The sequence below is a fragment of the Balaenoptera acutorostrata genome, chromosome 10, assembly GCF_949987535.1.
Source record: "Balaenoptera acutorostrata chromosome 10, mBalAcu1.1, whole genome shotgun sequence".
Taxonomy (NCBI): domain Eukaryota; kingdom Metazoa; phylum Chordata; class Mammalia; order Artiodactyla; family Balaenopteridae; genus Balaenoptera; species Balaenoptera acutorostrata.
The window spans coordinates 3,762,216-3,775,877 of NC_080073.1; the positions used below are offsets into that span (position 1 = coordinate 3,762,216).

Consider the following 13,662-nt stretch of genomic DNA (forward strand, 5'->3'; position numbering starts at 1 on the left):
TCCTGTTTGGGAATCCTAAGTTTGTTTTCTAAATCTGTAAGTCTGTTGTGTAAATAAGTTCATTTGTATCATTTTTTTTAGATTCTAGCTATAAGTGATATCATATGCTATTTGTCTTCCTCTGACTGACTTCACTTAGTTTATGATCATCCCTGTTCCATCCATGTTTCTTCCATTGGCATTATTTAGTTCTTGTTTACGGCTAAGAGTCCATTGTACACAGGTACCACATCTTTATCCATTCATCTATATGTGGGTATTTTGGTTGTTTTTGTCTTGGCTATTGTAAATAGTGGTGCAATCAACAGTGGGGTGCATATCTTCTTCAATCATGGATTTCTTCGGAAATACACCCCCATGTGGGACTGCTGGCACGTAGGGTAGCTCTCTTTTTAGTTTTATAGGAATTTCGATACTGCCCTTTATAGTGGCCGTTACCAATGTACATTCCCACGAACAGTTTAGGAGGATTCTTATTTCTCCACACTGTCTGCAGCATTTAGTATTTGTGGACTTTTTGATGATGGCCATTGTGACTGTAGTGAAGTGGTAGTTCCTTGTAGTTTTGACTTGCATTTCTCTAATAAATAACTAGTGATGTTGAGCATCTTTTCACATGTCTGTTGACCATCTGTACGTCTTCTTTATGAAATGTTTATGTCTTCCTATTTTTTTATTGGGTTGTTTTTCTGTTGTTGATTTTTATAAGCTGTTTGTATATTTTGGAAATTAAGCCTTTGTCGTGAGATCATTTCCAAATATTTTCTCCCCATCTCAGGTTGTCTTTTCGTTTTGTGTATGTTTTCCTTTGCTGCGCAAACGCTTTCAAGTTTTGTTTAGGTCATATTTCTTTGCTCTTCCTTTTATTTCTATTGCTTTGGGAGACTGGCCTATGAAAACATTATGTTGTATGTCAGAGAATATTTTACCTGTGTTCTCTTCTAGGAGTTCTGTAGTGTCATGTCTCATATTTAAGCCAATCTGAGTTTATTTTTGTGCATGGCATAAGGGAGTGTTCTAATGTCATTGATCGATCGATTTACATGCAGCTGTCCGACTTTCCCAGCACCACTTGCTGAATAGACTGTCTTTCTCCATCATATATTCTTACCTCCTCTGTCGAAAATTAATTGACCATAAGTGTGTGGGTTTTTGTCTGGGCTTTCTATTCTGTTCCATTGATCCATATGTCCATTTTGTGCCAATACCATGCTGCTTTGACTACTGTAGCTTTTTAGTGTTGTGTAAAGTTTGGGAGGGTTATCCCTCCAGCTTTGTTCTTTTTCCTCAGGATTACTTTGGCAATTCTGGGTCTTTTGTCGTTTGATAGAAATTTTAGGATTATTTGTCCTAGTTTTGTGCAAAATGTCACGGGTAATTAGATAGGTATCACCAGCCTGTTTTTTTGTTTTAAAAAGCAGACACACTAATCCAAGTACTTTTAAATAATTTTATTTAAAAAGATCATCCCAACAGCACCCCCCGCCCCCCACTCCCACGTCACTGCAAGTCGGTGGGGCAAATGTACACGTGGGCCCCAAGGAGACCCCAAGTGGCCTTTACAGTGCCACTCCCTGGCATGTTGTGCTTCCCGAGAGCCCTAAGAAAACCCCAAGTAGAAAAATACTTTACAAGGAATATGCTCCAATCTCAGCCAGAGAAAAATACAGCTTTTGGGGGGTGGAAGGGGCATGTCCCAGGGGCTGTACCCAAAATGCATAGGCAGGCAGGACGCTCACTGGGGGACAGGTGTCAGGAGGTGTCAATTCTGGGGTGAACGATCCCCATGAGAAGACAGAGGAATATTGCATATGAGAAGGCCGGCGTGGCCAGGAGATCCACCCACCGGGCCTGGTTGCATACATCTGGGGGAATCGCAGAGGCCTCAGCCCGAGGAGGGCAGAACACTGTTCAGGGTCAGGATGCATCTTCCTCGGCTGCTGTCGAGCATAGCTTTCCCAAGCCCAGCGGGCAGAGATGGTTCTGCCCTGACAGGCAGGCCAGTACCTGCTCAGAGACTGTCAACCCCTTAATTGTCCAGAGGGGGTCAGACCAGAGGGGTTCACACAGCAACGAGCAGTGACCCAGGGTGAAAGGAACAGATGTCTTGACTCCCTATCGAGTCCCTTGAGTGGAAGAGCCTTTTTCAGGCCTCTAGGGGATTCAGGGGTAGAGGAGGATGAAGGTGGGAGTGGGTGCCCCCTGTTTTCCTGAGACCCTATTAGGAGCTGGGAAGGGGCAGAACAGGTCCCAAGACCTGGCTGAATCCTTTCTGCCCACCTCCATCTCAGGGGCCACAGCCCAGACCACCAGGTGGAGACCCCGGGCCCTTCTCAAAACCAAAAGGGTTTCTGGACTGCAGAAAATGAGGAAAGCGATTTTAAGGGATGCTGGTGCTTCCAGATTTCAAGTGAGAATCAACTTCCTTGAATGACCACTTAGGACACTGTCGCTGCCGGGCGTGAGAAAGAATGGCCTGTCTCCCCTGCCTGTCTGTCCGTCTCTGCTTCTCTCTCCTCCTCCACTGATTTATTCGGCTAGGAGCTCCATCATCTTACATATCCTATTTATTTCCATGGTTTTCCCATCTTCACTGTAATAGCAGCTGAATGGAACCCCCTGGGTCTTTTGTCCTGAAATGACTCCCACCCACCCTGAGGGGCCTGGGCTAAGACGGGTGTACTCATCTGGTCCAGTGGCCACACGTCCTACTAAAGCAGCGGGAGGGGCTGACAGCCCAAAGCCTGACACCAAGCTCGCCCAACGGGCCCAGAACCGCGGCCTCAAACGACAGAGGCTTCGACCAGAGTCTCAGAAATGAAAGAACCCCTCAAAGGGCCTGTGCTTCCTGGGAATCCAGACACCCCAGTTCAGAGTCTCCTAAGTGGGGATGCTGGTGAGCCCTGAACACCAGACTCTGGAGAAGGGAAGCGGCTGGCCTCCTCCCCTGAGCAGCCTCCTTCCTGGTGGGAGGCTGTCCAGATGAAGTAGCCCCCACCCTCCCCCTCAATGCTCCCCCGGGGGACGCTAACCACCTGAGCCCGCACGACGCATCGCCGAGAAGCTGCACACCCCTGCCTGCGACCGCACAGGTGGGATCAGGTCCCGCTTGCTCACCTCCTGAGACAGGGCGCTCCCTCCTTCCTCACAGCCACTCAGGCCCCATAGCTCTTCTGGGAGGACGCTCCTCACGCGGAGCTGAGCTGTCCCCGCACTAGACGCTCTTCCCAGGGGGTTCTGCAGGGACTGGGGGCAGCCCCTGTACTGCCGGCTGAGCAGCCTGCCTCGATCCCTACTGGGCAGGCCCCGCACTGGGCATCTTGGAGGCCCAACTGGAGAAAGACCTCGATATCACCGCAACTGGGCCCGGGCCCCCGTTGCCGCAGACGTGGAGAAGAGAGTCTGGTCAGAGCCTGCCAGACGACAGATGGATGAGTGGGTGGCCACTTCTTCAGCCTGGCTGCAGGTGTGGGCGCCAGGTTCTTCCCAGGTGTCCAGACCACGTGCTGACTTCACAGCATCCGTGGGCCTCTGGGGCCCGGTGCTCGTGGGGCCCGGCTGCTCTGGGCCAGCGGGTTGCGGCTGATGACCAGCTCCACGACATCGCCCGCCTCGGCCAGGAGCGGCACCGTCAGGCAGCAGTCAAGGTCCCGCGTGCGAACGTGGTTGACCTGCACATGCACAGCCATGGGGCAGATGGCGTCAGCTCAGCCTGGGCTGAAGTGGGTGAGAATTTCTTCAAATACAGACCCTGCCCAGCCCAGACACAGGGTGAATCTGAAAACTCACACAGAGGAAGGCACTCTCATTTCAGTCTTTCAACCCTTCCATGCATCCTTCACCCTCCAGCACCTGCTTGTCTCCATTTTTTTTTCTCATCCGAAAAATCTAATTTTATTCATTTTTTTAAAATGTTTTTTTATTGTGGTAAGTCACATAATATAAAACATACTATTTTAACCATATTTAACTGTACAGTTCAGTGGCACTACGTACATTCACATTGTTATGCAACTCTCACCATCATCCATCTCCTGAATTTTTCACCTTCCTAAACTGAAACTCTGTCCCCATGAAACACTAACTCCCCATTCCCCCCCAACCACTGGCCCCTGGTATCTACCAGTGTACTTTCTGACTATATGAATTTGGCTATTCTAGGTACCTCATATAAGTGGAGTCAAACAGTATTTGTTTGCACCTCCTGTATATTGGAATGCATTTTTAAGGTTAACTTAATATATGTCCTGCAAACAGATTGGACCTTTTTTCCCCCCATGCTATACAGTAGGCCCTCACCAGCCATCTACTTCATATATAGTAGTGTACATACATCAATCCCAATCTCCCAATCCATCCCACCCCCCTACCCACTTGGTGTCCATATGTATGTTTTATACATCTGTGTCTCTATTTCTGTTCTGCAAATAGGTTCATCTCTACCTTTTTTCTAAATTCCACATATATGTGTTAATATACAATATTTGTTTTTTCCTTTCTGACTTACTTCACTCTATATGACAGTGTCTAGGAATAAACCTACTAAGGAGGCAAAAGACCTGTACTCAGAAAACTATAAGGCACTGATGAAAGAAATCAAAGACGACACAAACAGATGGAGAGATATACCATGTTCTTGGATTGAAAGAATCAATATTGTGAAAATGACTATACTACCCAAAGCAATCTCCAGATTCAGTGCAATTCCTATCAAATTACCAATAGCATTTTTCACAGAATTAGAACAAAAAATTTTACAACTTGAATGGAAACACAAAAGACCACAAATAGCCAAAGCAATCTTGAGAAAGAAAAATGGAGCTGAAGGAATCAGGCTCCTTGACTTCAGACTATACTATAAAGCTACAACAATCAAGACAGTATGGTACTGGCACAAAAACAGAAAAATAGATCAATGGAACAGGATAGAAAGCCCAGAGATAAACCCATGCACCTATGGTGACCTAATCTATGACAAAGGGGGCAAGAATATACAATGGAGAAAAGACAGCCTCTCCAATAAGTGGTGCTGGGAAAACTGGACAGCTACATGTAAAAGAATGAAATTAGAACACTCCCTAAAACCATACACAAAAATAAACTCCAAATGGATTAAGGACCCAAATGTAAGGCTGGACACTATAAAACTCTTAGAGGAAAACATAGGAAGAACACTCTTTGACCTAAATCACAGGAAGATCTTTTTTGATTCACCTCCTAGAGTAATGAAAATAAAAACAAAAATAAACAAGTGGGACCTAATGAAACTTAAAAGCTTTTGCACAGCAAAGGAAACCATAAACAAGATGAAAAGACAACCCTCAGATTGGGAGAAAATATTTGCAAACGAATCAATGGACAAAGGATTAATCTCCAAAATATAAACAGCTCATGCAGCTCAATATTAAAAAAACAAACAACCCAATCCAAAAATGGGCAGAAGACCTAAATAGACATTTCTCCAAAGAAGACATACAGATGGCCAAGAAGCACATGAAAAGCTGCTCAACATCACTAATTATTACAGAAATGCAAATCAAAACTACAATGAGGTATCACCTCACACCAGTCAGAATGGCCATCATGAAAAAATCTAGAAACAATAAATGCTGGGGAGGGTGTGGAGAAAAGGGAACCCTCTTGCACTGTTGGTGGGAATGTAAATTGATACAGCCACTATGGAGAACAGTATGGAGGTTCCTTAAAAAAACTAAAAATAGAATTACCATATGACCCAGCAATCCCACTACTGGGCATATACCCAGAGAAAACCATAATTCAAAAAGACACATGCACCCCAATGTTCATTGCAGCACTATTTACAACAGCCAGGTCATGGAAGCAACCTAAATGCCCATCGACAGACAAATGGATAAAGAAGATGTGGTACATATATACAATGGAATATTACTCAGCCATAAAAAGGAACGAAATTGGGTCATTTGTTGAGACATGGATGGATCTAGAGACTGTCATACAGAGTGAAGTAAGTCAGAAATAGAAAAAGAAATATCGTATATTAACGCATATACGTGGAACCTAGAAAAATGGTACAGATGAGCCGGTTTGCAGGGCAGAAATTGAGACACAGATGTAGAGAACAAACATATGGACACCAAGGGGGGAAAGTGGTGGTGGGGTGGTGTGATGAATTGTGCAATTGGGGTTGACATGTATACAGTGATGTGTATAAAATTCATGACTAATAAGAACCTGCTGTATAAAAAAAAAACAAAAACTACAATGAGGTACCACCTCGCACCAGTCAGAATGGCCATCACCAAAAAATCAACAAACAAGAAATGCCAGAGAGAGTGTAGAGAAAAGTGAACCCTCTTACACTGTTGGTGGGAATGTAAATTGACACAGCCACTATGGAGAACAGTATGGAGGTTCCTTAAAAATCTAAAAATAGAATTACCATACGATCCAGCAATCCCACTCTTGCGCATATACCCAGAGAAGACCATGATTCCAAAAGATACATGCACCCCAATGTTCACTGCAGCACTATTTACAATAGCCAGGTCATGGAAGCAACCTAAATGTCCACCAACAGAGGAATGGATAAAGAAGATGTGGTACATATATACAATGGAATATTACTCAGCCATAAAAAGGAACGAAATTGTGCCGTTTGCAGAGACATGGATGGACCTAGAGACTGTCTCTATTTTTTAACATCACAAGCAGACCACACGCTGAGCCTCCTGCCTAGAATGTGGGGCATGGGAAAGGGTGTGCCAGGGATGCCCCACAGCTTCTATCTGCCCACTCACATTTCCCAGGCTCCCTTGCTGTTAGTGAGATCACATGACTTAGTTGCCATGGAGTCCGAGGCATTTACTAGAGGGTGGAGCCTCCACCAGTGCAGGTGGAGCAAGGCCCACACTGGCCCACAGTGGACATATCATATAAGTGATAAATAAATGTTCATGTGTATTAAACCACTGAGATTTGGGATTGTTTGTTCCTGCAGCATAACTTAGCCTAACCTCACCAATACAACTGTGTTGTCATTCCCTTCTCTCAGATGAGAAACCTGGGGCTCAGGGCTTCCCTGGTGGTGCAGTGGTTAAGAATCCGCCTGCCAATGCAGGGGACACGGGTTTGAGCCCTGGTCCGGGAATATCCCACATGCCATGGAGCAGCTAAGCCCGTGCGCCACAACTACTGAGCCTGCGCTCTAGAGCCCGCGAGCCACAACTACTGAAGCCTGTGCACCTGGAGCCCGTGCTCCACAACAAGAGAAGCCACTGCAATGAGAAGCCCGTGCACCACAATGAAGAGCAGCTCCAGCTCACCACAACTAGAGAAGGCCCGTGCACAGCAATGCAGACTCAACACAGCCATAAATAAATAAATAAATAAATAAAATCTATAAAAAAATAAAAAATAAAGGATTATTTAAAAATAAAAAAGAAACCTGGGGATCAGAGAGGGGAGGCAACCTGCTCAAAGCCACTCAGCCAAGGTAGAAGTCGGGCTTTCTCCCCACTCTGGGGCTAGGAAAGGCCACTCCATCAACAGTGCCACCACCCAGCATTACCTGGAGGACCCTGTCAAAGGGCCGGAGACCCCCACGTTGAGCTGGCCCATCAGGGCGCACAGTGTGGACATAGACGCCCTTCTCCAGGAGGCCATCTGAGACACTAAAACCAAAGTCACTCCGTACAGGGTCCTTGTGCAGTGTCACCTGGGAACAGGAGGAGGAGGAGACCTCTGGAGCCCCGATCTTTCCCCCTAGCCTCCCAAAGTTGCCTAAGCCCCTTGGTCTGGCATCTGATGCCTCTGGGACCCAGCCCTAGCCCACCTGGCTGCTCTTCCACATGTGTTACTACCTTGGCATCGTGCCCAAGCCTTGGCTTCTGGAGCACCCCCTTCCCTCCACCTCCGCTGACCCTCCATCTACAGCACTCAGTCACAGTGGAAGCTGTAGGAAAAGGAGTTCCTTTTAGTTCTTTTTCAATCTTCCTGCTTCCATTCCAGGAGAAAGTCTCAGTGGGATGGCCATGTGTTTTCACCACCCTTTGACACTTCCCATCTCCCCATCCACCAAAGAGCTGGCTTCAGGCTCAGAGCCTTCTGAAGGCTATTATGGGCCGAGAGCTCTTTTTTCTCTTCTGTGTTTTGTTTTCCTAGACAGTAGCCTATAGATGACAAAAATGCTGGCCTCTCATTTAAGGTACTGATATGCACGCACACATACACATATATACACACATATTATAAGCCTTTATATGATACACACACACGATAACTTAAGTGGGGAAAAAGTGAGTCTACTTAAAGAAAAGTATCACATGTGTGTGTGTGTGTGTGTGTGTGTGTGTGTGTGTGTGTGTGTATCGCCCAAAAGGCAGGAGTTTTGGAAAACTCTACCTTCTACAAAATCTGTGTTTTATTGGTGGAGGAGAATGAAGTCCAGGGAGGAGCGGGGCCATCTGGAGCTATGGCGAATACCCACAGCATCAGGACGTGCATCCAGGCCTCCTGTGCTCCCCCAGAACCCACCTTGTGCATCTCCAAGGGTGTCGGCAGCAGCACCTCCTGCATTTCTTCTGGGGAAGCTCGTATCTCCTGGTTCCTCCTCCAGGGCCGGTGGCCAGGCCTGCCCTCGAGGGCCACGTTCTGCACGGTGCCTGTCATGATGGATGCCTGTAGGGACACAGCTCTTCACTCAGATGCTTCCCGCTCTGTGTGCGGTCAACATCTATGGACACCTACTGTGTGCCAGCCTTCAAGGTCACAATGGTGAACAGAATAGATAAGGTCCCTGCCTAGGGGACCTAGGGGACCTAGCCTAGGGCTCTCAGCCCAATGATAAGCAATCAAAATAATAATCATTGGCACTGAATTATTAGCATTTATACTGCGTTGGACTCAGTTCCAAGCACTTTATACACAGAACTCATTTTATGCTCTACAATATTATGAGCCAGGCAAATAACATTCCCCCCCACCCATTTTACAGATGAGGAAACTGAGGCTTAGAAAGATTAAGATTTGAACTCAGAGTCTGGCTCCAGGGTCGAGGGTCTTAACCACTCTGCTAACTTGCTAGTCACAAAACTAAAGAAGATGGAATTACACATGGCAGTAAATGTCACAGAGGCCAGGGTACACAGAATGTGAGAGGCTGGGACAGTGAACCTGGTCAGTGTGAGGGATCAGGGAAGCTTCCGGAGCCGAGATCTGAAAGATGAGCAAGAAATGGGGAGGAAGGAGAGTCCCCGGCAGGAAGAGGGAACAGCATGTGCAAAACTCCAGCGATGGATAGATGTGGACGGAGGCCCTGCATTTGAGAGGGTGCACAGGATGGGGCTGGGAGGGCAGAGGCTTAACCCTGCAGCACGTCCTCGGTGGCAGTGCTGGGGCCCCAGGGCAGTGGTTGGTGCCACGGAACGGGGAGAAGACACAGTTAGGGGCAAGCGGGACTGTCAGTGGCCAGCTAGAACAGGGGCAGATGACAGGGCGTAGAGAGCGGTGACACAGGACGCCTGGGAAGAGAGACAGACAGATGGAGAGACAGGCGGGGTGGGGGAGATCCATGGTGCAGCTCCAGAGGACAGTATTAGGAATTGAATAGACCATAAAAGTACAACTTAAAGCCTGTGGGAGGCAGGTAAGTGCTTACAGGTAAATTCCTACCTTTAAATGCACGATGTTAGGGAGCAAGAAAGACTGAAGACTAAGGAGTTAAGAAACCAGGAAAAGTATCAGGATTTAAACACAAATAAAGTAGAAGGAAAGGAATATCGAAGCTAGACATAAGAAAGTAAGATAGGGCTTCCCTGGTGGCGCAGTGGTTGAGAATCTGCCTGCCAATGCAGGGGACACGGGTTCGAGCCCTGGTCTGGGAAGATCCCACATGCCACGGAGCAACTGGGCCCGTGAGCCACAATTACTGAGCCTGCGCGTCTGGAGCCTGTGCTCCGCAACAAGAGAGGCCGCGATGGTGAGAGGCCCGCGCACCGCGATGAAGAGTGGCCCCCGCTTGCCACAACTAGAGAAAGCCCTCGCACAGAAACGAAGACCCAACACAGCCATAAATAAAAATAAAAATAATTTTAAAAAGTATAAAAAAAAAAAAGAGTAAGATAGGAAACAATGAAACATGAGACATAGTTAACAAAAACAAAACTTGGTTCTTTGATGAGCCTAGTAATTGGCAAGGCTGATAGAGAAAAAAAAAGGCTCAATCAATAATTTTAGGAACAAAAATAGGGCAAAAGCACAGATAAACAGAGTGTAAATTACTGCTCTCAGAATATGAAGGAGCTTCAGAATTGACCCAGTGAAATCCTCCCTAGGTCTCCCCAGGCAGCCTTTTCCATCGTGGGCAAGGCTGACCTCACAGAAAGCCGTAGTCACCTCTCGGCCTCTCATGTCCCATGCTGTTACTGATGTTGACATCCACAAGCTTCCACTGGGCATGCTAACGACATGCACACACAGACACCAAAACTGCCCTTATGCATCCAAATGTGCACACTGACACACGTGTTCTGACAATACTCAGCATTGTGCATGCATGAGCGTGCTCACCTGCATGCACACACACGTGTTCCCAGTGTGCACATACACGTTTTATGCCAGACATGCTCACATGTGCACACACCCCAATTAACGTGCCACACCACGGTGCTCTCAGTCACACTTGCACACGGGTCCATCCACAGTCTGTATGCATGTGAAGGCACCTTTACACGGAGGGTGCCAGGAGAGTACCCTTGTACGCGTTACACAAGAGCACAATGCCATCAACGTGCCACCTCCCACAGGGGCCTGGTGGGGGGGCAGGGCGTACCTCCAGCTCCCTCAGCAGCTCCGACTGACCACATGACTCCAGGTCTTCAAGGGCTTCCCCGAACATGCGCCAGAAGCCCTCCTCGCAGGCGGGGCCAGGGGCGGGGCTGTAACGTAGGAACCAGAGAGCGTCAGCTCCTGGCGGGCGGGCTGGGGCCTGAGGAGTCTTCGGGCCCTGGGGCCCTGCGTTGGGCTCAAGGGGCCATTGGGTGGGTGGGCGGGCAGGAAGGCAGGCGTCCTCGGTGGCAGTGCTGGGGCCCCGGGGCGGTGGTTGGTGACACGGAATGGGGGGAAGACGCAGTTAGGGGCAACCAGGACTGTCGATGGCCAGCTAGAACAGGGGCAGATGAGACGGGGTGGAGAGCGGTGACACAGGACGCCTGGGAAGAGAGACAGACGGACAGACAGACAGACAGACAGACAGGAGATCCATGGTGCAGCCCCAGAGGACAACCCCAGGCCCCACCCAGACACAAGGCATTGCAGGACAGCGACAGGGACAGAGCTGGAGCTGGCAAGGACACAGATGGATGGAGACGATGGAGTATTAGGGCTGGGGAAAGGGCTGCGCCACCCTATAACTTCCATCACAGGAGGTATGGCCCGTTATCAGCTCTAAAATCGGGTCTCATCAGAACGGTAACAAGCCACGTTTTCATGCGTCACCGTTTACAAAGCCCTTTGCTGTCTACAAAGCCCTGGACGTTATCAAGTGTGCTGTGGTGTGCAAAGCACTCTCACGAAGGCACGCAGGCTTTCCTCTGAAAGGGAGCCTCCAGGACAGTGATGCAAATTAGGTGCCTCCTTCCCTTCCCATTTCAGAGATGAGAAGACTGAGACTGAAGGCCATTTGCTCCAATCAAGTCAGTTCTACAAATGTTCTGAGCCAGGCCCTCTCCTGGGCACAGGGCTATGGAGGTGAATAAGGTGAAGGACCTGTTCTTAAGGAGCTGAGGGTCACTCATGGAGTGCGTGTGAGCAGCTACTGGATGGCTGGCTGAGCTAGGGATGCCAAGTAGAAGACACGACAGCCAGGTGATTAACAGGTAGACCCAAGGTGGCCAGTGCCACCAGGAGGCTCACGTGAGCAGCTGTGGGTACCAGCAGAGGGAGGGAGGATCAGGGAAGCCTTCCCGAGGCAGGGGAGTCTGAGGCTGGTCTAAAGGATGAGTAGGCATCGGCCAGGAAAGGGGAGGGGAGAGCATTCTAGGCAGAAGGAACTGCCCGACCAAAGCAGAGCCGTGGGAAGCTGGTGGCTGGGGCCGCACGAGAAGCAGCATTTCTCCACCAGGTGTGCTCCCCGCAGGAGCATCTGAATTCACTACAGCACCCACCATGTCCCCAGCCCAGGGCTGGCACTCGTGACCATGACCCGAGGGCCCCTGCAGGAGGCCATCACAATCTGGGCCAAGTTGGGAGGGTGTGGGTCCGGGCCCTCAGTGTCTGGGAACAGCTGATCACCAGGCGTGGGGAGGGCCGGCCAGGCTGCCTTTCCAGCCTCACCCCTTTGCCCCTGCTGTGCCCGCCGGCCAGCGTGCCCTTCCCCCCGCCTCGGCCTTCTGAGATGGCTCTGCTCCACACCTCCTCTCCTCTCCCAGGAGATGCCCTCCTGAGGCCAGACAAGACTTGCCCATCACCCCCATCGCCTTGGCACAGGGACCGGCTCCCCGCGCCCATCCTAGCCAAGAGGGCGAGCCGGTCTCCCTCGTGGAGTCCCCGCCACAGACCTAGCTGCTGGCTCCCAGTCCTCCTCCTCCTCCTCCTCCTCAGGGAAGCTCTCGTCGGCAGGGGCTGGGGTGTAGCTCGTCCTCCGGGGCTCGGTGGGTGGGGGACTGCTTCTCAGCCGGCTGCACCGCCACTCCTGGGGGGTCACGCCCCGGGCTGCCGCCTGCGGAGTGTAGGAACCTGGCAGGTGGACAGAGGGGGCGCCTATAACCTCTCTGTGCCCTCAGCTTGCCCTCCTTCCTGCCCCATCTCTAGCTGTGCTGGGTGGCCCAGGAGAGGTCTTTGCCCTCTCTGGGCCTGCCTGACTACCCAGAGTCCCCTGAGGACCCCTGCCACCCGGACCCCTACCCCAGAACCCCCTGGATCTCCTGATCAACAGCAGAGTTAATGCTGGGGCTCCAGGATCCTGTCCCAGCTCCACGGGGCTCGGCTTGGCCGACCCCTGCCTGAGAGGGAGGTCCACTATGTTAACCATCCCCTTCTCCCTGCCACGGGGAGCTCTGAAGGTCTTGCCCCAGGGGGTGATGCTGAGAGATGCTGACCCAGTTCTGGAAATGGAGAAGCTGAGACCGAGATCAGGCAGATATCCAGTGAGTGAGGACCAGGGCCGAGGGCCACCTGAGGCTACCTAGAGGCCTCACTCCACTGCTCCCTGAGCTGGGCCTTGGGGAGTCCCTGTGGTTCGGGGTCACAGAGGCCAGAAGGCCAGCCACCAGATTCAGATGCCCCCCAAGGGCACCCATGGGTCTCAACATGCATAGGCAGGGGAGCTTGTGTCCTTGGGGGCGCCCTGGGGGTGTCCACCCAAGAGGGCCTCACAGGATGGGGTGGGAGGGGGCTTTCTGCCTTCCTGTCTTCGATGGGATGCAGTCAACACCGAGCACTTGCTGTGTGCTGGCCGTCGGGCTGGGAATGAAGGAGGCAGAAGTAAGACCACTTGGTCCCAGGCCTCACGCGGGGGATCTGAATGGGCAGCTGCAGTGCTGTGGATGCCAATCAAAGCCCGGGAAGGCCTGAAGTCCACACTCTCAGGAGTGAGGCGCCCTCAGAATGGCTAATGGGGCCCAATCAGGTCTGCCTTCAGGAAGTGTCCCTAAAGGATGGGGCTAGCAGAAGGGGAGCAAGAAG

General features: G+C 50.3%; 1 protein-coding gene across 7 annotated transcripts in view; it reads right to left on the reverse strand.

The window, feature by feature from the left end:
- Nucleotides 1–1,474: 1,474 nt before the first annotated feature.
- GRIP2 (glutamate receptor interacting protein 2) overlaps nucleotides 1,475–13,662 on the reverse strand; it is a 60,010-nt gene continuing 47,822 nt past the window's right edge. For 4 of the 7 annotated variants that reach the window (XM_057555516.1, XM_057555517.1, XM_057555519.1 and 1 more), the window contains 5 exons: nucleotides 12,537–12,714; nucleotides 10,811–10,916; nucleotides 8,515–8,658; nucleotides 7,550–7,696; nucleotides 1,475–3,671 (listed from right to left, as the gene is read on the reverse strand). In XM_057555516.1, coding sequence (XP_057411499.1) covers nucleotides 3,513–3,671; nucleotides 7,550–7,696; nucleotides 8,515–8,658; nucleotides 10,811–10,916; nucleotides 12,537–12,714 — 734 coding nt within the window. In that variant the 3' untranslated portion in view covers nucleotides 1,475–3,512. The other 3 variants (XM_057555518.1, XM_057555520.1, XM_057555521.1) reach the window with 3 other exon arrangements.